Below are 26,191 nucleotides of genomic sequence, written 5' to 3'. Positions count from 1 at the left end.
ATAACAGAAAGAATGAACTTAACACTAATAAAGCTAAGGAGTCCACCACTTGACAGCCTGTGAAATGCTTGGCAGGGACACCTGGGTGGCTCTGTGGTTTGGCACTGCCTTCAGCCCAGGGCGTGGTCCTGGGGTCCCAGGATCAAGTCCCACATCGGGTTCCCTGCATGGAACCTGCTTCTCCCTCTGCCTATGTCTCTGCCTCTCTGTCTCTCATGAATAAATAAATAAAATATTTTTAAAAAAGAAAATACTTAGCAAAAATTCTTACTGAACTCTCAAGACCCCATGAGGTGGATACTATTTGTTCCCATTTTAAAGAAAAAATTGAAGTTCAGAGAGGTGAGGTCACTTGCCAAAGTCACATAGCAGTGGCATTGGTTTTCTGATTCCCTATCTCACCCTTTTAACCACCCATCACATCACCTGTCAAACAGGTTCTTTCCCAGACCTTATGACAAGTCACCATCTAATAGCTGTGATAATAACAATTAACAGCGATTATCACCTTAAGTGCTCAAGGAAACCTAAGAAGCAATTACTATCTCCATTTCTGAGAGGAAACCTGAGTCTCAGAGAGGGTAAGCCATTGTGCCAACAAAGTAATAGAGCCAAAATTCAAACCCAAGAATGTCTGCCTCTGGGCTCACAGCCTTGTCATAAATTCTATACTGCCCAGTAGTTAAGAGGTTTGGATTCCATCCATTCCTTCACTTATTCATTCAACACTTTTTTTTTTTTTTTGAGCCCTCACACTGGGCCAGGCATGTTGTAGTCCCAAAACAGCCTCCTACTGCATATTGCTCACATTCCAGTGGGGTGACAGTACACAGATATACATGTCACGTTGTGAGACATGCCATGAGGACCACTAAGAAATAGTAAGTGTTTAGTGAGAAGGGGGCCCAATGCAGCAGTGTGACCGGGGAAGGTCTGAGGACGTGACAGCTGAATGAATGATGGTGGGATGCAACCTTTTCTGTGTCTCTGCTAGCAGAAAGGCGGACGGATGGCTGGCACATCTTATGTCCCAAATCCCCTTTCTTGGGAGTCAATTTTGGGTGTAATTCTCTCTTGTCTGATGGGAAAAACAGGGTATTTTCCTCCCCACTCTCTCCTATAAGGGATGAATGAAACGGTTTGAGAAAGACTCCTTCAGGGATTTATTAGTATATGGTGACTGGAGCCCCAGAGGGCGCGGGAGTGCTAGAGCAAGACAGGGCAGGACATCATTGTGATGGTGATGGGCAGCCTGGCACAGAACAGACGGCAAAGGGGCATGACTTAGTAGCTGATAAAAAGGAGGGGATGGACAAGGGGTGCCTCAATCTAACTCTCCCTTACTTGGGCCCATTACACTCAAGCTTGAGACGAGAAGACCCCGGCGCAGAGGACGCAGGGACACCTCGGGTGCCCTACCCGCGGTAAACCCCGCAGCCTTGGCCCGCTCGGCCAGTACGCATGCGCCGGCTCCACCAGGCCGGGGGCGCGCCCCGGTAGCCCTACGCATGCGCGGCCTCGCGGTTGCAGGTAACAGACAGGACAGAGCGCGGTGCGCGCCTGCGTCGCGAGGAGGAGCCCAGGTGGGGCGGGGTTTAGACGCCACGCGCGCTCTCGGTCCCACCCCGCCCCCTGTCTTTTCCTGGTGGCACGGCGCACGCGCACCTCCGTGCTACCCAATTGCCGTTGGTCAGTCGCGGTCTCCTGCTGTGTCCCGCCGGACGTGGGCCCAGGTGCGCCCCGGCGGTGGCGAGGTTCCCGAGAGAAGCCCTGTTGGAGCTCCTGAATCGTGGGGGAGCATCCCCGATATCAAGGCCTTCCAAAAGGTTTTCCTGAAATCCTGACCAAATACCCTCAGAAATACTGAAAAGTACTCTCCAGGAAATCCGATAGACGACGCCTGAAATCTCCTCAGAATCTTCTCGAAATTCGGTCAGACTTCTCCCTCAGAGCCTGCCGGGCTACCCCCCCCCCATACTACTATTCCTTTCCCAAATACTATCAGGGACACCCCCCCCCCCACCCCGGCCCGAAGTCCTGTCAGAGATCCCCACAAGTCTTGTCAAACCCGCCAAAATTCTTGTCAGAGTCCCCTCCCAAATCCTGTCAGAGACCTCTGGAATCCAGTCAGACACCCCCAGAAATCCAGAGACGCCCCAGAAACCTGCTCAAAGACCCCTTTAAGACCCAGACCCCCTTAAATCCTGCCTGTGTCCTCCTCCTGCTCTAGCCTGCCTGTCAAAGACCCTCCCTCACTCTCCCTCCTCCCCTCAAGTCCCTATCCGGGGCTACCAGTGCCAGACCTTTCACTACTCAGGCCCCATAGCCATCACCCCCACCCCCACCCCGACACCCCTCCAGCGTTGTCCAAACCCGGAGGTCTCCCTTCAAAGACCGCTTTTTCTAGGACATTCTAAAAGCTTCCAGGAAGTGTGCACTCCATGACTGTGGGGCCGGCTGAGGCCACGGAGAGCAGGGTGTAGGGAGCACTTAGTGAGGAAAGGGGTGACGAGCGGGTGGGGTGAGGACAGACAGGCCCTAGGTGACCTGATGTTGACCATCTGCCCTAGTGTGCCCAGTTCAGCCCCGATGGGCAGTGTTGTCCGGTGTAATTATTAATAGCACCCTTCTTGCTCTTGAAAGTGTCCTGGCATTGGGACAGTAAGTCATATAGTCAAGCTGGTTATAATGGAGGCAGGACAAGTCATTGTCAGGGCACAGAGGAGGGAGTCCCTAACTGGTCCGGGGAGTCAGGGAAGGCTGTGAGCCAGAGCAGGGGCCACAAGTGCCATAGTTGTGATGAGGGTGAGGGCCCTGGAGGTCGGCAGTGGAGAGAAAAATGACAAAAAGAGACAAGGAATTGCAGAGAGCACTCTGTCCCGAGCCGGAAGAGCTAGGACTTAGTCCTGAGGGCACTAGGGATCCATGGCAGGGATCAGAGTAGGAAAAAGATGGGGTCACATTCACATGGGAGCCAAACAGTTCCTAAAACAGGCTGATAATAGCAGAACGTCAGTCACCCAGGGCAGTGTGAGAATCCAGACACAGCAGCTCATTCAGAAACATTTTCCCAGAGTAGGGGGATGTGAGCCAAGACAGGAAGGGCTGGAAAGGAGATTGTCCCAGGCAGAAACCAGGGGCGGGGGGGTGGGGGGGTGGAAACAGCCAGGCCGGTGTGGGGGAGAGCATGCAGTTCAGAGCTGCTGGAACTGCAAGTGTGATTTGGGTTTGTGGAGGTGTGCAGGGCCAGGCTATGCAAGGGCCTTCGATGCTGGGTCCGGGGTCTAGGTTCTGTCCCTGGGGTACTGGGGAGCCATGGGAGAACACTGAGCAGGAGAGGGGCAGGTCAGCTCTGGGGCCCTGTGGGGATGCATAGGAGGGGAAAGTCTGGAGACCGGGAGGCTGGGGAGGATGGGATGAGGGTCCAGGAGGAAAGGATGGGGCCTGGCCCAGAGATGTAGGGAAGGAGAGGAGTGGACAGGGTAAAGTCGTAGGGCGAGGAGAAACCAGGTTAGGGACTTGACAGGACGAGTGGAAGGGAAGCAAGGAGGGAGTGACCCCCACCCCCAGCCACTCTTTGATCTCTGCTGCCCACTCCTTGCCCCCGCCCCTTTCCCCAGCCCACACCTCCAATCCATAAAACAGGTCTGAGCGGGAGCTGCTCTGGTGGAAGCAGGGGTGGGCAAACAGGTTCTGAGAACCCAGAGCGGCCTGGGGCACAGGTGGGGCGGGGTGTCTGGTCTGAGGAGGCTATGCCCATTTGTCCTTCCAGGAGCTCTTAGAGCCTTCGAGCCTTTGTCAGCCCCTCCCAGGGATGGAGGCAGGCTTTTAGTTTCTCCACCACCTGCAGAACAACCGGGGAGGCCCATGGATGTTCCAGAGGGCCAGGCAGGTGGCCCTGCTGCAAAAAGTAGGTGGCTATCCCCTTTTTGCCCCCATGGGAGGATGAGGAGGGAAGCAGTGGGGGAGTGGGTGCCAGGTTGTGCCTCAGGGACTTGAGAGAGGTGGCTTGGGGTGTCTGAGCCTCCACCTTGGTGCAGGGTGGGAGTGAGTGAGCTGTCATTGAAGGGCCCCCTGTGTGCCCACCTGTGTGGACACCACATCTTGTCTGCTCTGCGGAAGCTGGAGCAGAAACCTTTGCACTCACTATATGTACCCTCTGTGCAGGGCACCCTTCCCTAAGGCTTTCCCCTCACTTCATTCAGATCTCTCCTTCCTTTGAAAAGCTTTCTTTCACATTCACTCCCCTCTCCTGCTTCTCCTCAGAGCACGGACAGACATCGTCTGTTTTTTTCTCTCTCTCCCACTAGAACATACTTTCCGTGAGGTGAGAGTCTGTTGTATTCACTCTGGTTCCTGGTCCGTAGAGCAGTGCTGTCCAACTTGTGAGCCATAATTGTGATTTTAAATTTTGTTAGTAGCCATATTTCTAAATTTTTAAAAAAAGATTTATAGCCTTATTTGAAAGAGAAAGTGGAGGGGAGGGTCAGAGGGAGAGGAAGAATCTCAAGCGGATTCCCTGCTGAGCATGGAGCCCAATGTGGGTCTCTATTCCATGACTCTGAGATCATAACCCGAGCTGAAATCCAAGAGCTGGTCGCCCCACTGACTGAGCCACCCAGGAGCCCCTAGTAGCCACATTTAAAAAAAATATATTTATTTATTTGACAGAGAGAGAGAGAGTGTGCAGTAGGCAGAGCAACAGGGAAAGGGAGAGGGAGAAGCAGGCTCCCTGTTGAGTGGGGAGCCAGATGTGGGGCTCGATCCCAGGACCCTGAGATCATGACCTGAGCCAAAGGCAGACACCTAACTGACTGAGCCACCCAGAAGCCCCTTGTAGCCACATTTAAAAGAAAAAGAAACAGGCAAAATGAACAAGAATAATTTTATTCAACCTAATATATCCAAAGTGGTATTCTTTCAGCATGTAATTAATATAAAAATGTATTGGAGATATTCCTTTGTTTTTTCATACCAGGGCTTCAAGATATGGTGTGTAGTTTATACTAACAGGGTGACTTAAGTCTCACCACAGTTCAAGCACTCAAGAACAGTGTGTGGCACGTGCCTGCCCTGTTTGGTTAGTGCTGCCCTAGAACCATGTCTGACTCCAAGGAGCTCAGTTATGGTCCTTGATTGTTTGGATGGATGTATACCCAAATGGTGTGAAAGCCAGCTTCAGAAGTAAGGGGAAGGGAGACACTGGGTGGTCCTCTCTAAAATTCACCTGCTAAGTGGGAGAGCTTATTGTGATGGGGGAAGAGGCTCCCACCCTAGGGGAGAGGCAGGACTGCTTTCTTTGAGGCTCCCAGGGTCCAGCAGCAGGGCTTGCATCTTTTCTCCAGGCTACGGGCCTGGACTCTGGCCTCAGGAGGCTTTCCAGAGGGGAAGGTAGGAGGCAGACACCTGGGTGCAGGGACCGAGGGCAGGTGGACCAAGAGACTTGCCACAGCAGCTTCGTGGACACCAGCAGAGGGCGTGCAGCCACCAAGGATCCCGTGGGCCAGGGCCAAGCCAGCTGGGGAGGCTTCTGAAGGAAAGGGAAGGACACACCCGGAGAAATGGAGACAGACCCAGGGAGGGAGGGGGCAGAGATGCTGAGACTGTCAGGCAAGGAGAGAGAAGGCTCAGGGAACAGAGAGTCACCGAGATAATGGGAAAAGAAGCCCAGAGAAAACAGAGAGGCAGGGGTCTGGAAAGAGAGATGGGGAGGAAGATGGAGAGAAGGAGCCAGAGAGAAAACTAGAGAAAGGCAGAGACACAGAGAGAGATAGAGACACTGAGGACGGAAACAAAGAAAAGAGAACAGGAGAAGCAGTGACATGTTCCTGGGGGACCCCAGGGAGGGACTGAAGACCCGTATGGATCCCCTGAGCCAGACAGTCCCCGGTTGACTCTGGCTCCACTCTCCCTGGCTGGGCAGCCCCAGGGAGTGACCTCTCAGGCTGTGATTCTTGCTGGGCCTCAGGGTGCTCCTTGGTTACCTGGGGAGCACAATGAGAGGAGCAAACAGGAGAGTTCAGGTAAAGCTCCAGCAGGGGCCCTGGTGTCCCCCAACTGTGGGTTCCTTCCCCCTTCTCCTAGGAGCATGGGTTCAAACCTGAAGGGGCTGAATTTTAGCTCTCTACAAAGAATCCCCTGAGAGTAAAAAGAATTAGAGCAATCATGGACGCCTGGTTGGCTCAGTCGGTAGAGCATGCGATTCTTGATCTCAGGGCTGTGAGTTCAAGTTCCACATTGGGGGGGGGGGGAGCATACTTAAAAAAAAAAAGAAGCATTTGTATGTTGAACAGATGACCTGGGGCAAATTCCTAACTTCTCTGTGCGAGTCTCCTCCTCTGTAAAATGGGGCTAATGATAGCAGCCACCAGGGTCCATACAAAACCCCCAGAAGAGGAAAGGCATCTACTAACTGCTAAATAAATGTTCAGTTCTGTTATTGAGCCTCTACCACATGCCAGGCCTTCAGCCCAGGGCCTTTCTAGATTTTTTTTTTTTAAGAATTTTATTTATTTATTTGACAGGGAGCGAGCACAAACGGGGAGTGGCAGGCAGAGGGAGAGGGAGAAGCAGATTCCCCTCTAAGCAGAGAGCTTGATGAGGTCTGGATTCCAGGATCCAGGGAATCATGACCTGAGCTGAAGGCAGACACTTCACTGATGGAGCCACCCAGGCTCCCCAGCCTTTCTAGATTTTACCTCACTTCCTCTCTGGGAGGGAGGAAACACCCCCATTTTCCAGAGGAAGAAACTGAGGCTCAGAGAGTCTATGCTCCTTACTAGGGTTGCCTCTTGGGTCTGTCAGACTGCAGCCCACGCGAGACCTGCTGCCATACCCGGTTGTTCAAGGGCAGGACAGGGAACCTTGAAAGTCACTTCTAGTTCCAAAGACGCAGAGTCCAGTAACTCCTGGGGTGGAGGATCTCCTCCTGTATCTTGGAGCATTTATTGAGTGCTTACTATATGCCGGTACTATAGATACAGAGATGAACAAACAGACCTGGGGACATGCACATTGTGTATCTCTGTTGGGAGGGCTATTCCCATACACAAACCTACTGCTCCCAGCCCTGGTAAGGGAGGGAGGGGCATCAATACCCACTCATTTTACTGGTGGGGAAATTGAGGCTCCAAAGGGAGAATTGACTTGCACACAGTTGCGTAGCTGGGCTCTGAGCTCCTAACCACTCCCTTACTGCCTACCCTGCCTAGATTATTCACCCCTCTCATCTCAGGCCCGGGCTGTGGGCGCCAATGACGCCAGCCTCGCCTGGGGATTCAGGTAGGAGAGAGACCCAGCCCCCTAGACAGGAGATGCAGCCGGCAGAATTGATCCAGGCTGCCCGTGCCTTATTGGATTGTTCCTGGCTCCTGGGCTCCCCTTCACCCTCAGCTCCTCCCGGAATCCTCTCTTTGCCCTCCTCTGCCCCTAGCCCCCTCTGAGCAGAGCCTCGCAGGCAGGAGAAGAGAGGAGTAAAGGGCAATCTCAGAGCTTTTGTCATCTGGGTTCCCAAGTGGCTTGGACACAAAGGATTAGACAGCAGGGGGCACCTCCTGGGTCAATCCCTAGAAAGATGGGACCCGCATCCTCAGGATGGGGAGCTAGGAGGCCACTCAGAGACCCTTACATTGCTGTCCCCACTAGCCCCAACTCCAGGTAGTTGGAGTTCCTTCCCTGCTGCAGGAGCACAGGACCTAGAGCCACTTCTCTCCTGCCTTCTCATGGGTGGGCAATTCCTCTTGTCTCCCCAGTGTACCTCTGGGACCAGCTGGAGGAGGGGAGCCTGGGGACGCTGCTGAGCTTGGAGGAGCAAATACTCAACTCTATGTTCGAAGCTTGTGACACCCAAAGGACAGGTTGGGAGGGTGCAAGGGGGGGCCAGGCAGCCCTGGGCCTGTAGACACACAGAATAATAAGGGATTGGGGGCAGCTGGAAATGGGAGCCTTAGAGAGAGGGATGGGCTAGGACCCTTTCTTGGGGGGCCTGCAGGACAAGCTGGGTGATTGTGCGAAGCTTTGGGAAGGAAGTAGGGTAAAGGGATGGAGGCCATTCAGGGCAAGGACATTAATGGAAGAGGGTAGGGCCTGGGGAGAGGGAGAGAGGGCAGCCCCCGTAAGCCTGATAGGGCACAGCGGGTCCTCTCTGGTCTACCTTGTGAGTGAGGATGGCTGGGCTCCATTTCCAGGTGAAAAGGTTGACTCAGGGGAGAGGAAAGACTTGCCCAAAATGTCTCTGTTAAGCCATGGTGCTGGGGGGATGGTGGGGGCGGGGGGGGGGGAGGCTCCAGCCCAGCCACTGGTGTTCTACTTTCAAGCTATCGCCTGTCCCTACCCCCCACCTGCCCCAGACTCCCTCACATCATGGTCTGTCCCCAGGCATTGTGACTGTGACCCACGTGCTAGCCTACCTGGAGGCTGTGACAGGCCGTGGCCCCCAGGATACACGCCTCCGAACACTGGCCTGCAACCTGGACCCCAATGGGGAGGGTCCTCAGGCCACTGTGGACTTGGACACCTTCCTTGCCGTCATGCGAGACTGGATCGCTGCCTGTCAGTTGGATGGGTAGGTCTCTGCACCTCTAGCCCTCCCCACCCCCGGAAGTCCTTCCTAAGATCTAACCTCATACCTGCTTACTGCAGCCAGCACCCTTTGGGCAAAGGGGCCTACTTGTAGTTTGAAGTAGACTGAGGAGGAGAGAAAAGTGAAGAGATGGGGTTGGGAGGATGGGGTGGAGAGTCTGAAAACAAAGTTCCTGTGATGGGGGGAGGCAGAAATAAAAGGGACTGGAAGGGGGAGGAATGAGGGTGCTGGGGGGCCGACAGAGGCCCCTCCCCACCCCTTCTCCAAACCCAGTCCTTGCCCTCTCCTGTTCTTCCATCTGGCCCGGAGTTCCTGCCATCTGGCCTTACCTTCCTCCCCATGGTGGGTCTCTCAATGCTCTTGCTCTCACCTGACTCGGCCCCTCCTGCCACCAGCAACCCTCCCTGTGAGGCCGAGGCCAAGCAGGATTGGGGGTGGCTGCAGGGGGCTCTAAGCCTCATCCCTTTGATACAGGGGATTAGAGCTGGAAGAGGAGACAGCCTGTGAGGGGGCCCTGACCTCCCAGCAACCGCCATCTGGTGAGACTACCATATATAGAATAAAGCAGGCAGGCCCAGGGTCAGACAGTGGGGGGACTTCCCACCAGGGGACAGAGCCAGGGGCATGGGGTGGGACCCCTGGAACATTTGCTCTAGTCTGGAGCTGTGAGTTTGGCCTTCCAGGCATCTCTATGGCTGCCTCCCCCACTGTCCCTGAGCTTTGGGTTTTTTTTTTCTTCAGGGCTGGTTCCAAGTCCTCCTCCTAACTGCACACCTCCTCCTAACTGCACACAAGCCCAAGCCCACCTGTCCTTGTCAGCATAATGGGCTCCTGTCTACTCTCTAGTCTTTGATCCCTCAGGCCTACCTGCCCTCCAGGGTCTTCTGCTTGGGCGATTCTCCCTAAAACTTCCCACAGCTGGGGAAGCCCCACCTTGGGAAGCCCTGGGATGCCCCAGGCTAAGGTCCCTGGCTGTCCAGGCTCACTCAGAGGCCTGCCTGTCTTTCCTGGAGAAATCTGACCATCTGATTGAGTCACTTACCCTGCTATTTGGTTAGTTGAGCTGTTCCCCATTTTATCCCTAGGGCCTCACATGTAGCAGGTGCTCCATAGAAAAAGCTCTCCCCTTATACCTTACAAAAACAAAACAAAAGCAAATCTACATGTACAGTTTCCTTGACATTTCCTTGAACCTCTTCCTATTGGGCTTGGGGGGCCATGGGAGGGGCAGGTAAACTCCGGTTGAGATAACACCCCTCCCAAGTAGGGGGAAGGTCAGGATGTGAAGGCTGGAGGCTGGGGAGGAGGTTGTGGGTCCAGGAGGAGAAGGAGAAACCTGAGCCAAGAGAGTAGAGCAGAGTCAGGGAGGAGGGGTCAGGGCCTGGACTCCTATGGACTGTGGGGATGAGGAGGAGCGAGGGAGGGAGGACAGCCCAGTGGCTGGGTGGCTGGGTGGGAGGGAAACCAGGAAGAGGAACAGGTTTCGGGGCAGTTGAGGGGCTGCCACCGCCCATGTCAGGTGTGAATCCAGGGCTATGAGAGAGATCCAGCTTGAGCTCAGGGTACCAATGAACAAGAGGCCTTTCAGATAGTGGATGTAACCATAGCCCCAGGAGCAGATGAGATGACCCAGGGCAAATGTAAGGGTGAGGCTAGTGGAGGCCAAGGCCGCAACCTGCCCCCCCCCGCCTAAGGTCACCAGGAGCCTACCACCCTCTGTCTGTCTCCCTCCAGGATGCCCAGAAGCCGAGGAGCCAGCCAACTTGGAGAGCTTCGGAGGCGAAGACCCCAGACCTGAGATGTACCAATGCCCCCCCACCTCCCTTCCCCACTGCCCACGCCCTCCAGCCTCTACCCTTAGAGCTTGGGGTCCTTGCGGAGTGGGTGAGGGATGGGGTGGGCCATGCTGCTAGCTCCCAGAGAGCAGGGCAGTCTCTCTATTGTTTCTCTTTCTCCAGAAGAGCCTCATCTCCCCACTGCGGCCACCCCCTACCCCACCTGGGAAGGTGGAGGGTTGTGGCCTGTGACCAGCCCTTCCCTGACCTCAGGCCCGCCACAGCTGACCTGCTGAGCAGCCTGGAGGACCTGGAGCTCAGCAACCGCAGGCTGGCCGGGGAGAACGCCAAGCTCCAGCGCAGCGTGGAAACAGCTGAAGAGGGGGCCACACGCCTGGGTGAGGAGATCACAGCCCTGCGCAAGCAACTTCGCAGGTGGGCCAGGGGCCTGTGTCCCTCTTACCGCAGCCCTACTCAGCTCACTTTCCATTTGTTCTCCCTGCACTTCCTGCCCTGTCTGTGACCCCACACTGTCCCTTTCTGCACTTCCTCTTTCTGTCCCACCCCCTTAGTCTTTTAGGTAGAAACTGGGTCTCTGTCCCCTGCACCAAATTCCTCCCCTCCTTTCCCTCTGGATCTCTGTACCCAACCCCTAGGTCTCTGTCTAGGATTTTCTGTTACTTCCCGCTTTCTTGAGTGGAGCTATCTCTACGGTTTCCCTCTCATGTGGCCTACCTGCCCCACCCCCACTCAGTACCCAGCAGGCTCTGCAGTGTGCCAGGGCTGTGAATGAGGAGCTGGAGGACCTGAAGACTCTGGCCAAGAACCTGGAGGAACAGAATCGCAGGCTCCTGGCCCAGGCCCGGCAGACGGTGGGTTCTGGGCAAGGGGCACAAAGCTGCTCTCTTCCTTCCCCCTTTCTTGGAGTCTGAGCAACAGAGTCTGACCATGGAATAGAAGTTACCCTGGCTTCCTCTCTGACTCCAGATCCTGTTTGCCCAAGACTTAGGGTCCAGATCTATTTGCCACTCCTCTCATGACAGGGGGGACAGCAGGAGCCATCAGGGCTCCCAGACTCATCCTCCCAGCCTTGCTCCTCAATAACCCAGATCCAAGATGTATTCCCAGGTGTGGGAGAAGGCCAATACGGAGGCAAGGAGGCCCCAAAAGAAGCCTTTGTCCTCTCTTTGGGGTTGTTGTTCAGGAAAAAGAGCAGCAGCATCTGGTGGCCGAGATGGAGACTCTGCAGGAGGAGGTGAGCTGAGGCCTAGTGCCCATCCCCACCCATTCCCCAAGCCTCAGGACCTTCCCACTCTACCCCTGCTACCCTCAAACACCCCAGGGAGCCTGCACCCAAACACCCTGATGGTCTGTAAAGGGAGACCCCAGAATCCCAATAACATACAAATGTCTCTGAGGGTCTTATCACTGCGTGTAAGTATGGCCCCGGTTCAAAAGAGTGAGGACCATGGGGCAGACTGCCTGAGTTCACGCTGGGGCTGCCTACATAAGCATGGGCCAGTCCATCCACTCCCTGTACCTCAGTGTCCTCACCTATAGCAATGGGCAAAATAACAGAACCTCCCCCATTGGGCTGCATGAGATTTAAACAAGAGGAAGCATGAGGCAGGATGAATGGGAAGTCCTCACTGAAAGTTAACCAGTGTTGTTCATATATTAGCATTTTTTTAATGGTGGAAATTTACACAGGCCTTGAAAAAAACCCTGAGTTCACATCCCATCTCTGCCACTTATAAGACAGCTTAATATCAGGCATGGGTCCTCCCTCCCTCTGGAGCCTTTGTTTTATCCTCTAAGAATGCTAGGAGGCTGTTTGGTGGGATTGTTATAGAAATTAATGCCTGCGTTCAGCCCCAGGGCCTAGCACGTGTTGTCTGAAATGGCTCAGTTCAGCCGCATGTCTGATTCAAGCCCCATCCCATCCGAGAAAGAAATATCATCTCAGTAAATCTGGGTCCACCTAGGCCTTTTTAAGTGGAACTGAAACTCCTCAATTGATGAAACTCATCACTGGCCCCCTGCAAGGTGGCATCTAAGTGTTCCAGGGATGGCGGTCCTCGCTCAATGTCTGTTCTCTCTGCTGGTCACAAGATTGATGTTGATCATCCCATCTGGTCTTCAGCCTTAGTCACCACCACACGTTGGAATCCACTGGGAGGCTGACATTGCCTCTGGTCTCTGGACATACAGTACTCACTGCATCTGCTGGTGGTGGCCCTTGACTCCCCAACACACGAGGGCCCCTGGGGCTCTCCCTCAGCCACTTCCACACCCTTCCATGGCCACAGAGGAGGCTTGGCTGCTTTTCTGAGACTCTTTGTGGCCACAAGTGGCCTTTGCCTCCACTCCTCACACAGCCACCTCCAGTCTGTTACTCCCGGGCCTTGCTGGTTCTGAGGGCTGAGCCCCCTTGGATTCCCAGACATCCCAGGGGTTGCGTGGTTCAACTACACCCTTCCTCTCCACCCCTAGCAGCTAACCTGGGGCTTGGGGCTGATTCAGGGCCTGCTTTCCCTCAACTGCTCTCTTCTTTGACTCTCCCACAGCCTCCACTGCACTAAGGATCTCTGCCCAGTCCAGGCAGTGATACTGATTCTGTCTGATGTCCCCAAATCTCTTTGTCCTACATCTGTATTATAGCTTTTACATTTAAATCCCAAACTTTTCCACTGTTGATCTCTGACTCTTATGTGAAAATTCTGACCTCTGGACGATGGGAATCTCACCATGGGATGGCTGTTATAGTGTGAGGCATGGAGTGCAGACAGGATGTGACTATATTCTTCAAGAACATCTCTTTTTAAGAACAAAGAGAAATTTTTTCCTAAAGCCCCAAGGCAGAACCTCCCCCCTTATATCTTATTGCCAAAGTGACATCATATGATTATAGCCAAACCGCTCTCTGGCATGGGTAATCCAACCTCGAATGGGCCAGAATCCTTTCAGCTCCAAGGAGAGGACCAAAGAATTGGTGGCTTCAATCCGAAGGACACTCATTTCCTTAACAAGAGGCTTTAAAGGTCTCTGGGTTGATTTGGTGACTCAGGCTTGTTCCTCAGCCTGTGGCCTCGTGATCGCAGATGGCTGCAGCACCTCCACTCTCGTCTCATTCAAAGCAGGACAAAGAGGGGAAAGGGGGTCCAGCTAATGCTCCTCCCAACACCTCTTTTTTTTGTCAGAAGGAAAAGGTTTTCCAGGAACACCCCCACTATACCCATCACCCCAGCATACCTCACTTCCATCCCACTGGCAGGAACTGGATGACAGGACACCCCAAGCTGGAAGGGAGGCTGGGAGAATACCTGACCTTCCTCAGCCTCTGGAGTGGGAGATGAGCAAGGAAGAAGGGACATGAATGGCCACTGGGTTAACTACCCAGCCAGTTCTGAATCTGCTGCGAGTTCCCTCTTATTCACCCCCCAGGGTGGGGCTAGGACCTGCCTGCCCACGTGGAGGGTAGACCCCCCAACAAAAGCAGAAGAAGGAATAAGCAGGGTGTATGGCAGCCAGCAGTCTCTGCCACTTCCCAGCCCAGAAGGCCAGCTGCCAGGTCAAGTGCCTTGAGCAGCGCCTGGGACATCCTAGGCGCTCGATAAACCAGAGCTATTCTTGGTTGCCTCCTCCCCACAGCAGCCTACAGAGCATCTATAGATTGAGTTCTCAAGTTACAGTCGAATAATGCTGGAATAAGGGACACTCAGACACTCGGCTTTCCTACGGACAATCTACAGAGTAGGGCTCCGATTACTGCAGAAGAAGGCAGGAGAGGCTGAGTAACCAGGTTCCCTACAGGGTGGCCCAGGATCCAGCCTCCAAATCCCTGCCAGGTGGACAGATGTTGACACAGCATTCCTGGCCTGTCCTTCCTCTGCCCTTCACCTGGCAGCGCAGGCCCGCTGAGACCAAGAGGGAGGGACGGCTGATGGAGGACTTGGAGCCCAGCCAGCTGAGAAAAGGGAGGAACTGGCCTTGGTGTCCCCAGGGGGACTGGGAGGAGGGGTGTGGTGAGGAAAGTCCAGAGCCTCTCTGCCCTGAAATGCTTTTGCCCGTGGCTACTTCACATCCAAATCAGGGCAAGTTGCTAAGTTTCTGGTCCCTAGAAACTCTAATAGACTGGATTTGGGGCCATTTTATTGTTAGATCCCATTTCCTGGCCCCCTTCTTTTCTGGGATAATTCTCACCCTGGAGGACTCAAGGTGCCCCCGACCTGCCTCTTGAGGAAGTCTCTCATCCAGGCTTCCACAGGGCCCAGGCCCTAGGCCTCATCAGAGTCTACCTCTGGCATTGTTATATCTGCTTCTGTACCTGTCTCCACCTCTCGCAATGAGCTCCCTGAGGCCAGAGATGAAACTGGTTCCCTACTCTCACCCAGGGTGCGTCTGGCTCAGAGTCTGGTTGTTAGAAATGCAACCTTTAGAGTCAGATTTGGGTTTGAGTCCATTCACCATGTGACTTTGGCCAGGTTTCTCAGCCTCTCCAATCCTCAATTTCCTTCGTAAAATTAAGAGGCGGGGGGGGAGGGGGTGATGCCAATAAAAACATTAACAGTTGGGACAACCAGACATTACATTCTTCCCGAATGGTGCAATATGACGTGTACAGCACCCGTGAAATCTTCCTGCCAGAAAATTGAACGGGAGCCTGGTCAGGGCCCTGGAGCTACCCACTTCTGCAGAGGAAGTAAAGAGGTGGGAGGAATGTGGTGAGCATCCAGCACAGAGAATGAGAACTCAGGAAGCCAAATCCTAATGCACCAACTCCACAGGACAAATAACCTGATTTCCTAAACAAAAGAAGGGTCCCCAAAGTGTCAGGGAGGTGAGCAACCACTGTCAGAGGAAAAGAACTGAGACATTTCAGCCAAAAACCACAGCAGACCTTGTTTGGATCCTCATATAAAAGACTCAATGTGAAAAGATCTTTGTGAGACAACCAAAATAAAAAAAAAAAAACCACAAATTCCATATGCAATAGTAAGGAATTATTACTTTTGTTAAGAGTGATAGTTGGTATTGCGAGTTTGGTAAAGTAAAAAATTCCTTAAGCAGGAAATTAAAATGCTGAGAGTCGTTCCACATAGAAATAATAGAATATCTGGCATTTGCTTTAGAATCATCTGTGAAACGAAACAAGACAAAAAAACCTTGGAGGAGGGCAGCCCAGGTGGCTCAGCAGTTTAGCGCTGCCTTTGGCCCAGGGTGTGATCCTGGAGACCCAGGATCGAGTCCCACGTCAGGCTCCCTGCATGGAGCCTGCTTCTCCCTCTGCCTATGTCTCTGCCTCTCTCTCTCTCTCTGTGTGTCTCTCATGAATAAATAAATATTAAAAAAAAAAAAAACCTTGGAGGATAGGGAAGAAACCAGGGAAATGTAAATAATTACTGAAGTTGGCCGATGAGTAGTGGGAGTCCATTATACTGGTATTTTTACTCGTGTGTGTGTGAAAAACATGAAGTTTTGAAAATATCTTAAAAACATGTATTTTACATTTCCTGAACATCCTTCCACATGTGCAGGGTGCTATTCTGAATGCTTTGTGCTTAATAGTGTGTGTTTGCATGAATTACCACCTGTATGACTTGGGGGGTGGGGAAGCAGGCGGTGGGCTAGGGGTGGAGGTTGCTCAACCTGTCTTTACCTTCACAATACTGCAGAAGAAATGAGGTAACACTTGCAAGGTGTTCAGGACAGTCTAGCAGATACTGTTACCAGCCCTGTGAAGTACATTTGTGTACCCAATGATGCACAGAGAAATCAAACTGGGATCTCATAGGATGGGTGGAGGGGTTAAATGAACCCAAACCTATAAAGTGCCTGAGGCCTGTCATGGCATGTCAGCGGTTGAGAAAATGCCAGCTGTGGGTACTAACATTGCCATTGGCTGAAGTGGACTTGACCGGTCTTTTCCTTCTTCCAGAACGGGAAGCTGCTGGCTGAACGGGATGGAGTCAAAAGGAGGAGCGAGGAGCTGGCCACAGAGAAGGAGGCTTTGAAGGTGCCATTCCTCCCTGGTACCATTTTTTTCAGTTTCCGCCGCTCTGGCCTCGTGAAAGCCGGGGCCTTCATCCAGCTATCAGGTTCCCAGGGCTCTGGGCAGCTCAGCTGCAATCCCTTTTGGGGTAGCTCATGTCCAGAGACATCGTGGGAGCTTGAGAGGGGCTCGGGAGAGTTGGGTGGGCTGGGAAGGGCAGCACTAGCTGAGGCCAGTCCCAGGAGGCTGGACAGATGGATGGGCTCCTTCCTTGGCAGTGGCAGCTCTGTGAGTGTGAACGCCTCATTTGCCAACGAGATGCTGTCCTCTCTGAGGTGAGAGACCCCAGGGGGTGGTGAAGGACATTTACCTCCCATGTGTTCCCGGCTGTCCCCTGCCCCTGCCCCAAGGTCTGGAAAGGGAAGTCCTGCCTGGGTCTCATCCCCTGGATAAACAGCCTGGAGGGGTCAGAGGGTTCCCTGCACCCAGGGTGGCAGGTATGTCCCTGCAGGATTTAGAAACCTGGCGCTCTTCCCCCAGGCCCAAGCTCTTCCCTCAGACTCACTCTTCCAGTCTCCCCTACCCCTAGCCCTGCCTCAGCATCTTTGCGGGGCTGGGCCCAGTCTCAGGGGGCTTTGGACTTCTCCAGCGCACTCACCACGCCGAGGGTCTGGTCAAGACGTTGGAGGAGTACAGAACAACCACCCAGGTACCCGACTGCCCTCCTGCCCACCCGTGGCCCCCTGCCTGGCCCCACTCTTCTGCCATCTCTGTGATTTGCTGCCTCCTCCTGCCCCTGTCTCTCTTTTTCTGGAGTTGTGTATGTGTGTGTGTCTCTCTCTCTACCTTTTCACTTGCCCTTTGTTTCCTTCCTCTCTCTCCCACCCTGCATAACTCCATCTCGGGTCCAGTTTCATTCTCTGGGAGGGTCTTGTCACCAGTGCATCTCCCCTGCTTATCTTTCTGTGTGCCTGCCTTTCGTTGATCTAATCTGTCTCCAGGGATAACTCTCCTCTCTGTGGGTCCCTGATCAGGGTTCTGAGTCTCTTACTCCTCACGAGTCTTTTACCTCTCCATGAATCTGTGGCCATGTATCCTGTTTTTAATCTTCCTGGCTGGTGGGCTACCTCTGGGTTCCTGCTGCTCTCTAGCTCTCTTTGGCTTCCTGAGTTTCTGTCACTGCTCTCTTCCCCTTGTCCCTGGGCAAGACGCTTCTGGAGGAGCCCAGGGAAATCAGAGGAGTGGAATTGACTGTCAGAGGAGCCCAAGGCTGGGAGATGGAGAAGAACAGAGGGGCAGGGGTCCCCCACTCCCTCCTTTGCAGGAACTGAGGCTGGAAATCTCACACCTGGAGGAGAAGCTGAGTCAGACCCAGGAGGGGCGAGACGAGTGAGTGGAATATAAGGGGTGGAGGAGACAGGAGGGGAGCCCCAAGGCCAGGAACCCTGACCTCCAGCCACAAGGTGGGCAAAGTAGCCACCCCAGAGGGGGTATACTGATGGGTAGTGGGCAGGCACAAAGAGAGCCTTCCCCTCTTGACCATGTGGCTAGGCTATCAGAAGGGGCCCAAGTGAGAAGAGTGGGCTGGACCAGGCTGCTGCCCCCATCGCTGGGTGTAGAGATTGAGGCCATTCAGCAGGTGGGCCTGGCTCCTGGGGAGCACCCCAACCCATTGCCAGCCCCGGCTCTAACCCAGCCCTGATTCTCACTGCACCCCATCCCCCCCCCCCCAACCAGGACCATCTCAATCCTTCACCTACATCATCCCCACCCCCATCCTTGGTCCTGCTGCCAAACCCTTCCCAGGCCCTGCCTCTCCCTGCTTCCCAGCCCAGCCTCACACCAGCCCCTTGTCTCCTCCCACCCCATGCCTCAATGCCTCAGCCCATCTCCATCCCCATCTCTCACCCGACTTTTGCCTTCACCTGGCCCTCCCTGGCCTTAGAAAGGACTTCTCCTCTCCCAGAAACAAGAAGTGGCAGCCGCTGCTCTCTCAAGCCCTCTGTGTGGAGTGTGGCAGTGGGAGGAGGTTGCCATTGAGACTGATGAGGAAGCTGAGTTTCCCTCTAAAGCCCCAACTGGGGCACAGGTGAGCATGGGAAGGGCACAGAGACCACTGGAGTCCAGGAGCTGGGAAGGGGGCCTGGGACTCCATGTGCTAGGAGCTCGTTGCCCATCCCATGGGCACATCTGCTGGACACAGAGCCCAGGCCAGCCAGGACACCATCCTTGCCCTCTAGGGACTGGCCCATGAGGGTAGGAGACAGGAGCAAACAAAGCAAACCCAGACTGCATGGTGGTAATTTTGTAGTTGAAAAAATGGTATCAGGAAGCACTGCATTTACAGTGGTTCTGCAGCGGGAAGGTAAAAAGTGCATCCTTCTGACAAATGCCGTAAAAATACAGTAAGCTTTTACTTTTTGGATCCGAGGCACTTTTAAGAACAGCTTAGCCAGCCCACTGTGAAATCTGGAACTCAACCATAGTGGTTGTTTTAGGACTTCTGTAATTACCTGAGCAATATTTCAACATCCTTTGAAACAACTGAGACAATTCATCTTCATTGTCCACAAGAGAAAAGTGAGATTTTAATCTATCATCACCAAAAGTCTCTGTCTCCCTTTTTTTTTAAAAGAAAATATTGCTAACAGCTCTGTAACTGCATTGTCTTGAAAATAACAATGCTTCAGAATTATACTATTTACTGTTCTTAAAGGAGAAACTCATTCCTTTGCTACTTTCTCCCTGGGTTGAGAGAAGCTTCTGTGCTTCCCTTCAACACTAGTGCTGTCTGATTTTTTTTAAGTTATTTATTTATTTGAGAGAGAGAAAGGGAGGGAGTGTGAGTGTGCAGAGGGGCAGAGCAAGAGGGAGAGAGAGAGAGTCTCAAGCAGACTCCACACTGAGAACGGAACCAACAGGAGGCTTTATCCCAGGACTCAGATCATGACCTGAGCCAAAACTAAGAGTGGGATGCTTCACTGATTGAGCCACCCAGGTGCCCCTGATTTGTCATTTACCTCCCCTGATATCTCTGCGAGGTAGGCATCCTCATCCCTCATCCTGTTACCTATGGGAAGCTGAGGCTCAGAGAGGTCACCTGTCCCCAGCCACACAGCCTGTGGGTGGCAGTCACATTCCTCAGAGGAGGTATAAATCAGAGTGAATTCTGCTGTGAGCTCTCAGATGTGCCATCTAGACCTAGGCCTCTGGGGGTCACCTGCTCTGAGTCCTGGAGCTACCTTGTGGAGCCACTCAGGGCCCAGTGGGGACATCATGCAAAGGGGCCATCCTCATGCAGGGCCATGGGTGTGCAGAGGTGGGGGCAGGCCCGGAGGGAGCCCACCAAAAAGGGGACCTGTGTTGTATGGGAGACTGGAGAGGGGGTCACAGGAAAACTGTGAGTTTATTTTGGAGAAGAGGGAGAAGTTAAGTGGTGTGAGGAAAGAGAGGCCTTGCTGGCAGCAGAAAGCACAGGCACAAGGATGTGGGGTGGGAAAGCACAGAACATGCTTGGGAAATGGAGTGGTGAATGGCTAGGGAGCAATGAGACCAGATTGTGACAGGAATTCCTTATCAAGCAAGGAGATTGTACTTTTCTCCTTTGAGAACTGCAAGACCCCTGAGGGCAGGCGGCTCTGGGTATGGTCAGCTTTGAATGTAGAAAGATCCCTGGGTAACCCCAGGGGGACCGGCTAGAGTCAGGGAGGCCAGGGAGAGGCTGGGGCAAGAGTCCAGAAGATGAAACCTGAGCCAGGCCAGGGCCTTGGGATGGAGTGAGAGGAATATGCAGAGGGAAGTGGACAGGGGAGATGGGGCTCTGGACAAGCGGGCTGTAGGCGCAGGGTGCCCCCAGAGATGCCGATCTTATCTTGCAGCCCAGTAAGGTGGGACCCTGAGGGACATCCAGTGGCTGCACAAGCCTCGTTTGGGTTCTGCTCCTGGGGCGAGGGAGAACCAGCCCCAGGGAAGGAGTCCAACAGGTTCTAGAAGTAGGTGGTGAATTCTTGCAGGTGTCACAGCCCCGGAGACCTAACTTTTCCTTTTCCCACAGAGAAACTTCCAAGGAGAGCCAGTACACCCTCATGGAGGAAGACAGGAGCAATCAATGTGGTAAGAAGTTTGTCCCTTCCAAAGCCGTCCCCCTGCCTTGGAGTGACACTACATTCTTTGACAAATTCAAATAGACTACAAGGGTTGGAAGAGCCCCAGGGGAGTGACAGGTCATTCACTCCTTCATTCATTCATTCCCTCACACTCAAGTGACCCTCATCCTGTGAACCTGGATGAGCCACCCCCAGCCCTGCCCTCAGTGTCTCCTAGCCTAGAGGGAGACAGACTCTGACCCAGCCGGTTCTGGGAGGACATCTGGCATTTCAGGCCACCTGCAGAGCAGGGGGGCTTCCCGGGGAGATGATGCTTGAATGGGGTCCCGTAGGAGCAGTACTCAGATAGGAAACTTCTAGACAAGAAGACAGTTGGCTAGCTAATGGGACAGCTCAATCACTTTGTCACTGTCACTGAACGCACCTCTCCCAAGGCCAGGGACCCCTGGGATGGATGACTGAAACCCAGACTGACCCATGGAGAACCCAGGGAGTCAGGAGACAGTCAAGGACTCTGGACTTGGACAGCCTGGGTTCAAAGCAAGCCCCAGCTTGCTTACTTCATGATGGGGGTGGTGTGAGCATTAGTGCCACGTAGCCCCAGCCCTGGGATTGTGATGAAGCACGTGCAGGCCTCTAAGGGGACTTAAAGCACTGGATGTCTGGGCCCACCCTCCCCTGGGGCCTGGCCTTGGGGCCTGTGGTTTCCTGTGGTGCCTCCCGCCTGCTGCTGTCCCCCCTTCAGGCTCTCGGCTGTGACAACTAATGAGGCTGCCTGCCACTGGCCTCTAATTGGACTTGTCTGAGAAAGCTGAGATTGGGCAGGAAGGGGGCTCCAGAGCTATGACCTCCCCCTACGTCACCAGGGAAGGGAAGGGAGGGGGGCTGAGCAGCAGTGAGGGTGGGAGCTGGATCCTGAGTTTCCCAGGATCAGGGCAGTGTGATACCGGGAAGCTGGAAGCCAGGGAGGCGAATCCTGTGCCCCCTAAAGGTGGCAGCTAGGGGTGAGAGCTGTGATCTGGAGAAGGCCGAGAGAGGAGCCCCCTGGAGCGCAAGTTGAAGTCCCAGGGGATGAGACAGATGTGTGTCTGACTGGGCAGCAGAGGCTGGGGGCTTACCAACCTGGACACCTTTCTGGGTGCTAGTGAAGACACAGCTGTGTTCTGAGGGTGTGAAGGTACTGGCAGCTGGAGGGCTGGATCCCTGAATCCCTTGCTGGATCCCCTACAAAGGTGGTAGCCAATGGTATGGACCTCTGGGTCTCTCAGGGGCACTCGAGCTGGGCCGCTTGAGGTCTGAGTCCCCAGAGAGGTATTCCAGGGGCTCAGGCAGCTGCAACCCTCAGAGGGGCAGAAGTTGGCAGCTTGCACACTGAAGAGAAATGATTTGTGAGGAGAGATGTTCACAATTGGCTTCTGGAATCTTGGTCCTAAAAGAAGACCCAATAAACCTGAGACTCACTGAAAAAGACACAAACCTCACCCCCGCCCCTGCCCCGCAGGCATAAAGTGGGGGGTGGAGTCCACCCCTGCCCTAGAGTCCTGGAGAACTCTGAGTCTTGTTTGGGAGAGTAATTGAGCAGAAGCCTCAGCTCCTAGCTAGGGCATCAGCTGGAAAACAGCGGAAGAGAAAGCCGGTTTGATCAAGAGACCCTCTTACCCTTTGGGGGAGTCACACACCCTTTTGCTGAAAATTCCTCTGTGAAATATGCACACTGACCTACACACAGCAGTTTCTTCATGGGAGGACACCCCCAGATCCATCCATTTAAGACCCCCTGCTTTAAAGGTTCATCCAGCTCCACGGTGGGCGAAGGGGAGCCAAGCCAAGCAGTATGACTCTGTTGTCCCCTCAGGTTGCCCAGAAGCGAGAATGAGGAGGAAGTAGAGCCCCAGACCACGGTAAGCAGTCCCCACCCACTCCAGGCCCTTGAGGAGGGTGATACAGTGACAGCTCCTCCCAGCCCTCACCCACACTCCCACTTCTCTTGAGCAGACAGAAAAATCATTTGGCCAAGAGATAACAAGGCCCTTGCTATAGCTAATGAGAGCGGACAGCGTCGTGGGGGAAGGCCTACAGGCCAGTGGGCGGCCAGAATGTTCCCAGGGGACCCCCCAAGCGCATACATGGGGCGGCAGCCGCTAAGCCACAGGCCTCACAGACGTGGCTACACCCCCGGAATGCGAAAATGCACACGCACATGCACCCACACACAGGAAGGGGCTGGGCCCTCCCCAGCCAACCCCAGAACTCCCTGGGGCACAGCACCTGTCATGGTTCTCCCTCCTGGCACCACACACACCAGCAGCTTTGCGCCTCCAAGGAGCAGGGTGAGGTGCAGGTACCAGTCCTCATTCTCAGGCTGGGAAAGGGAGTGAAGCTCAGGAGAGGCAGGGAGCCCATAGTCCTCAGGATGGGAATGTGGGAGCCCAGGTATTTGCCGGGCATCCAGGCCGCTTGGAGTCCAAAGCATCCAAGATGGTCTCTCTGAGCAGCCTGACCGCAAAGCCCACCTCCCACTCCCCTCTACGGATACTGGGCCCCACCTCAGTTTCCTCCAAGCTGACTTGACCATGATTTCTCCCTAGTGTCAGAGTGGGGGCGGGGAGGGCTAAGGACCATGTGAAAGCCCCCACGCCCCCCCCCCCACAGAGCAGGCACACAGTAGGTAGGTGGCAGTGGTGAAGGTAGGGGCTGAGTCAGGTTGTCCTGTGATTCCTTATTATTGCTTTTACTGCCATCATCAGCATCCATGGGACGAAGATGTGGGTGGGAAAGCCTGAGACCAACAGAGGGGGTGCCCTTTCAGAGAGACATGGGGGATGAGGTGGCCCTTGGAGGGAATATTTGGGGCTTTCATCTTAAAGCACCTGCAGGTTCTGATGCAGGCAGAGAGTGTGCCCACACTGGACTAGGCCCAGCACAGGGTTAGACTCCTGGAGAAGATGGGGTCTCTGCCCTCACGGAGCTTGGATACTTCCAGAATCAGATGCAAATGGAAATAGTAGTATTGAACAGCTCACATAATTATGGAGTGCCCACAGTGTGCCAGGCACAGGGCTCTGCTCTGAGAGCCCTCTGGCTTTTTGGCTTTTTACCTGCATTCCCTTCTGCAGACTCTGCTTCAGCCCTGTGAGGAGGGAACTGTCATGGACCCTGTCCAGCAGGTAAGGCAAATGGGCCATGGAGATGTGGGGTGACCTACGGGGCATACAGCTGGAAGCTGGCAGAACTGAGAACCCAACCCGGCAGGCTGTCTCACTGTGTTCCACCCCCTTCCATGTGGTCACTTCTGTCCTGGTTCAGTGGCCTGGCCAAGGGCCTCTCCCTATCCAAGACCTGGGAGTTCCAAGTTTGTCTCCTTCGTCCCTCCAGGACAGTCTGCCCATCCCTCTGGGGGACCCTCATCCTGGAGACATCCCAGGAAGCCCTCCTGAGAGGTAACGGGACCCGTGGGGACTGGAAGGGACTTGGAGGCACAGGAAGGGTCCAGCATGACTGCTCTGCTCTCCTTTCTGTCCAGCAGCCCTGCTGAACCAGAGCTGCAGCAAGCCCTGGTGCCTGTGGTAAAAGAGCTGGTCCCAGTCAGGAGGCCTGTCTGGGGCCAGGTCTACGGCCAACTCTGCCTGCCCACCATGTACCACCAGCCGCTCAGGTGCACCCCAGAACGTCTCCAGAAGGAGAGTGGCAGTCACACGGTGGGGCTCTACACCACCAGCACCCCTTGCACCTTGCGAAGCACTGGACTGCCTCCCACCAGGGTCCCTCGGCACCCGCTGATTCCGGTACCCATCCTGGGCCTGCTGCTGCTGCTCCTGCTCTCCATCCTGCTGCTGGGCCAGTCCCCGCCCCCCACCTGGCCCCACCTCCAGCTCTGCTACCTCCAGCCCCCTCCAGTGTGAGGCGCTCAGAGCAAGGCCTAGGCAGAGAATTCCTCGCGGCTCTTCCTACTGTTATTACCATTGTTGTGCCACCGTGACCTGGGAGGACCCGGGTCCGGAACCCTAGATACAGTGCTCCAGGACACACACCCCTGTATTGGGTTTTTATGTGAAGTCTTTTGGTTTTTTTTAACATCAGTGACCACAATTCTTAACAATACCAAAACACACCCAATAATGGATTAAATGCTAGGGGCTTATTTTCCTCCTGAAACCAGCCTGGAGGAGAAGAATGGGCCCACAGCTCTGGGTCTCCACAGCCTGGAGGTCAAGGGAGCTGGGATTCTTTATCATCCTCCTGGTCCTTCCTCTTGCTCAGGAGGTGGCAGACATAGCTTCATGTGTCACATCTGCAGGAAGAAGGGGACATGTCCCTTTGGGTTTTTTTTTTTTTCCCCCTTTGTTTATAAAGAAAACCAGTAGCCTTCCCAGAGCCAACCACAGAGCCGTGTTTCTGTCTCATTTGCTGGAAGTGTTTATTGTGACCACTCTTAGCTGCAAGAGAGGCTGGGAGACAGAGCACCTCTTCCTTCTCCTGGCAGAAAGAGGGAGAGAGACATATGGGTCCTGCACACATCACAGATGTCCACTGCAGTGCAAACAGCTGGCAGGAGATGGACCGGTGTGCCCTTTGTTCACTCATCACTAACTGCTCATCCATGTGCCACAATTAGACCTTAGAAGATAAAGCTGTAGGGGCATCTGGGTGGCTCAGTCTGTTAGGCATCTGACCTCTGCTCAGGTCATGATCTCGAGGTCCTCGGATGGAACCTCACTTCAGTCTCCCCACTCAGCAGGAAGTCTGTTTGTCCCTCTGCCCTTCCCCCCACTCATGTTTGTGTGCTCTTTCAAATAAAATATTTTAAACATTCATTAAATTATATTTTTTTTAAGGAAAATAAAACTTTAGAAAAATAGGCCCCTCCAATGCCAGCCTGAGGAACACTGGTTTTCTCCTCAGGATGATGGGAGCTTTGGGAGATTTTATTGCTTGTTTGTTTTTTTTTGTTGTTGTTGAGTTTTAATTGAGATGTAACTTAAATATAAATGGACATGCTTGCTTCATCAGCACATGTACTAAAATTAGAACCATACAGTTAAGTGGACACATCTTAGTATCAGGTGCATTAGTTTTTGCATAATGCAAATACCCACAAAACCAAAACTCAGGTCAAGATATAGAATAGTTGCAGCACCACAGAGGCTTCATTCGGAGAGTTTTGAGCAGGGGAGGATCAGAGTCACCCTATTTAAAAGCATTTAGTGATAGAGGTAGCTTCAGGCTCCAGAGGAGCCCAGAAAATGCATTAAACCCATCCTAGGAGGATAGGAATTTTGTCCCAGTTAGGTGACATCTGTGTGCAGTCTTGAAAGATGAGTGAAGTTTGTTACAGTGAGCAGGGACTGAGGAGGGTGTCATGGGCAAAGGGAATAGTGTGTGTGAAGACCAGGTGGTGGGAAAGAGCCTGTGTGTGCAGAGAGCCATAGAAAGCACCATGTTACTGAGATTTAAAAGGGGGGGAGTGTTTGGGGGCCAAGGAAAGATTTGAGGCTACAGACTGGTGAGAAGTGAGGCAGGCAAGAGCCCACAAAGGTTTTTAAACACCAGCCTGAACTTTAATCCCAAGTGCCCAAGAAAGGGCTGTGAGCAGGGAAAGGGCAGTATCAGCTCTAGGGGGGCACCTGGGTGCTCAGTGGTTGAGCATCTAGATGCCTTCAGGTCAGGTCATGATCCTGGTGTCCTGAGATCAAGTCCTGCATCAGGCTCCCTGCAGGGAGCCTGCTTCTCCCTCTGC

General features: G+C 53.9%; 1 protein-coding gene across 10 annotated transcripts; it reads left to right on the top strand.

Annotated features, from left to right (window-relative positions):
• The first annotated feature begins 1,699 nt into the window (after positions 1 to 1,699).
• Positions 1,700 to 25,262, top strand: KASH5 (KASH domain containing 5). 10 transcript variants are annotated; one of them, XM_055311152.1, is made up of 20 exons: positions 1,700 to 1,932; positions 3,773 to 3,910; positions 7,752 to 7,856; positions 8,377 to 8,563; positions 9,056 to 9,120; positions 10,316 to 10,382; positions 10,630 to 10,791; positions 11,111 to 11,228; positions 11,561 to 11,611; positions 16,295 to 16,372; positions 16,627 to 16,683; positions 16,998 to 17,057; positions 17,673 to 17,737; positions 17,900 to 17,987; positions 18,315 to 18,437; positions 20,403 to 20,461; positions 22,310 to 22,355; positions 23,571 to 23,621; positions 23,830 to 23,894; positions 23,981 to 25,262. In XM_055311152.1, exons 2-20 carry the CDS (start codon positions 3,868 to 3,870, stop codon positions 24,354 to 24,356), a joined length of 1,866 nt encoding a protein of 621 aa, XP_055167127.1. In that variant the 5' UTR covers positions 1,700 to 1,932; positions 3,773 to 3,867; the 3' UTR covers positions 24,357 to 25,262. The 10 variants fall into 10 exon arrangements, with proteins under 10 accessions (XP_055167127.1, XP_055167123.1, XP_055167121.1 ...); XM_055311148.1 differs by having other exon boundaries at positions 23,978 to 25,262; XM_055311146.1 differs by having other exon boundaries at positions 18,294 to 18,437; positions 23,978 to 25,262.
• The last annotated feature ends 929 nt before the right edge of the window (positions 25,263 to 26,191 follow it).

The sequence above is a fragment of the Nyctereutes procyonoides genome, unplaced genomic scaffold (assembly GCF_905146905.1).
Source record: "Nyctereutes procyonoides isolate TBG_1078 unplaced genomic scaffold, NYPRO_anot_genome, whole genome shotgun sequence".
Lineage (NCBI taxonomy): Eukaryota > Metazoa > Chordata > Mammalia > Carnivora > Canidae > Nyctereutes > Nyctereutes procyonoides.
Note: the sequence above shows the minus strand (reverse complement) of the source record. Positions and strands in the feature narration are given on the sequence as shown.

Excerpts from the sequence above, each read along its gene's own strand:
- KASH5 (XM_055311142.1), top strand. The coding sequence starts at position 3,868 with ATGGATGTTCCAGAGGGCCAGGCAGGTGGCCCTGCTGCAAAAA. Across the intron at positions 17,058-17,672 it reads AGTACAGAACAACCACCCAG|GAACTGAGGCTGGAAATCTC; the intron begins GTACCCGACTGC and ends CCTCCTTTGCAG. Across the intron at positions 23,622-23,829 it reads TCATGGACCCTGTCCAGCAG|GACAGTCTGCCCATCCCTCT; the intron begins GTAAGGCAAATG and ends TCGTCCCTCCAG.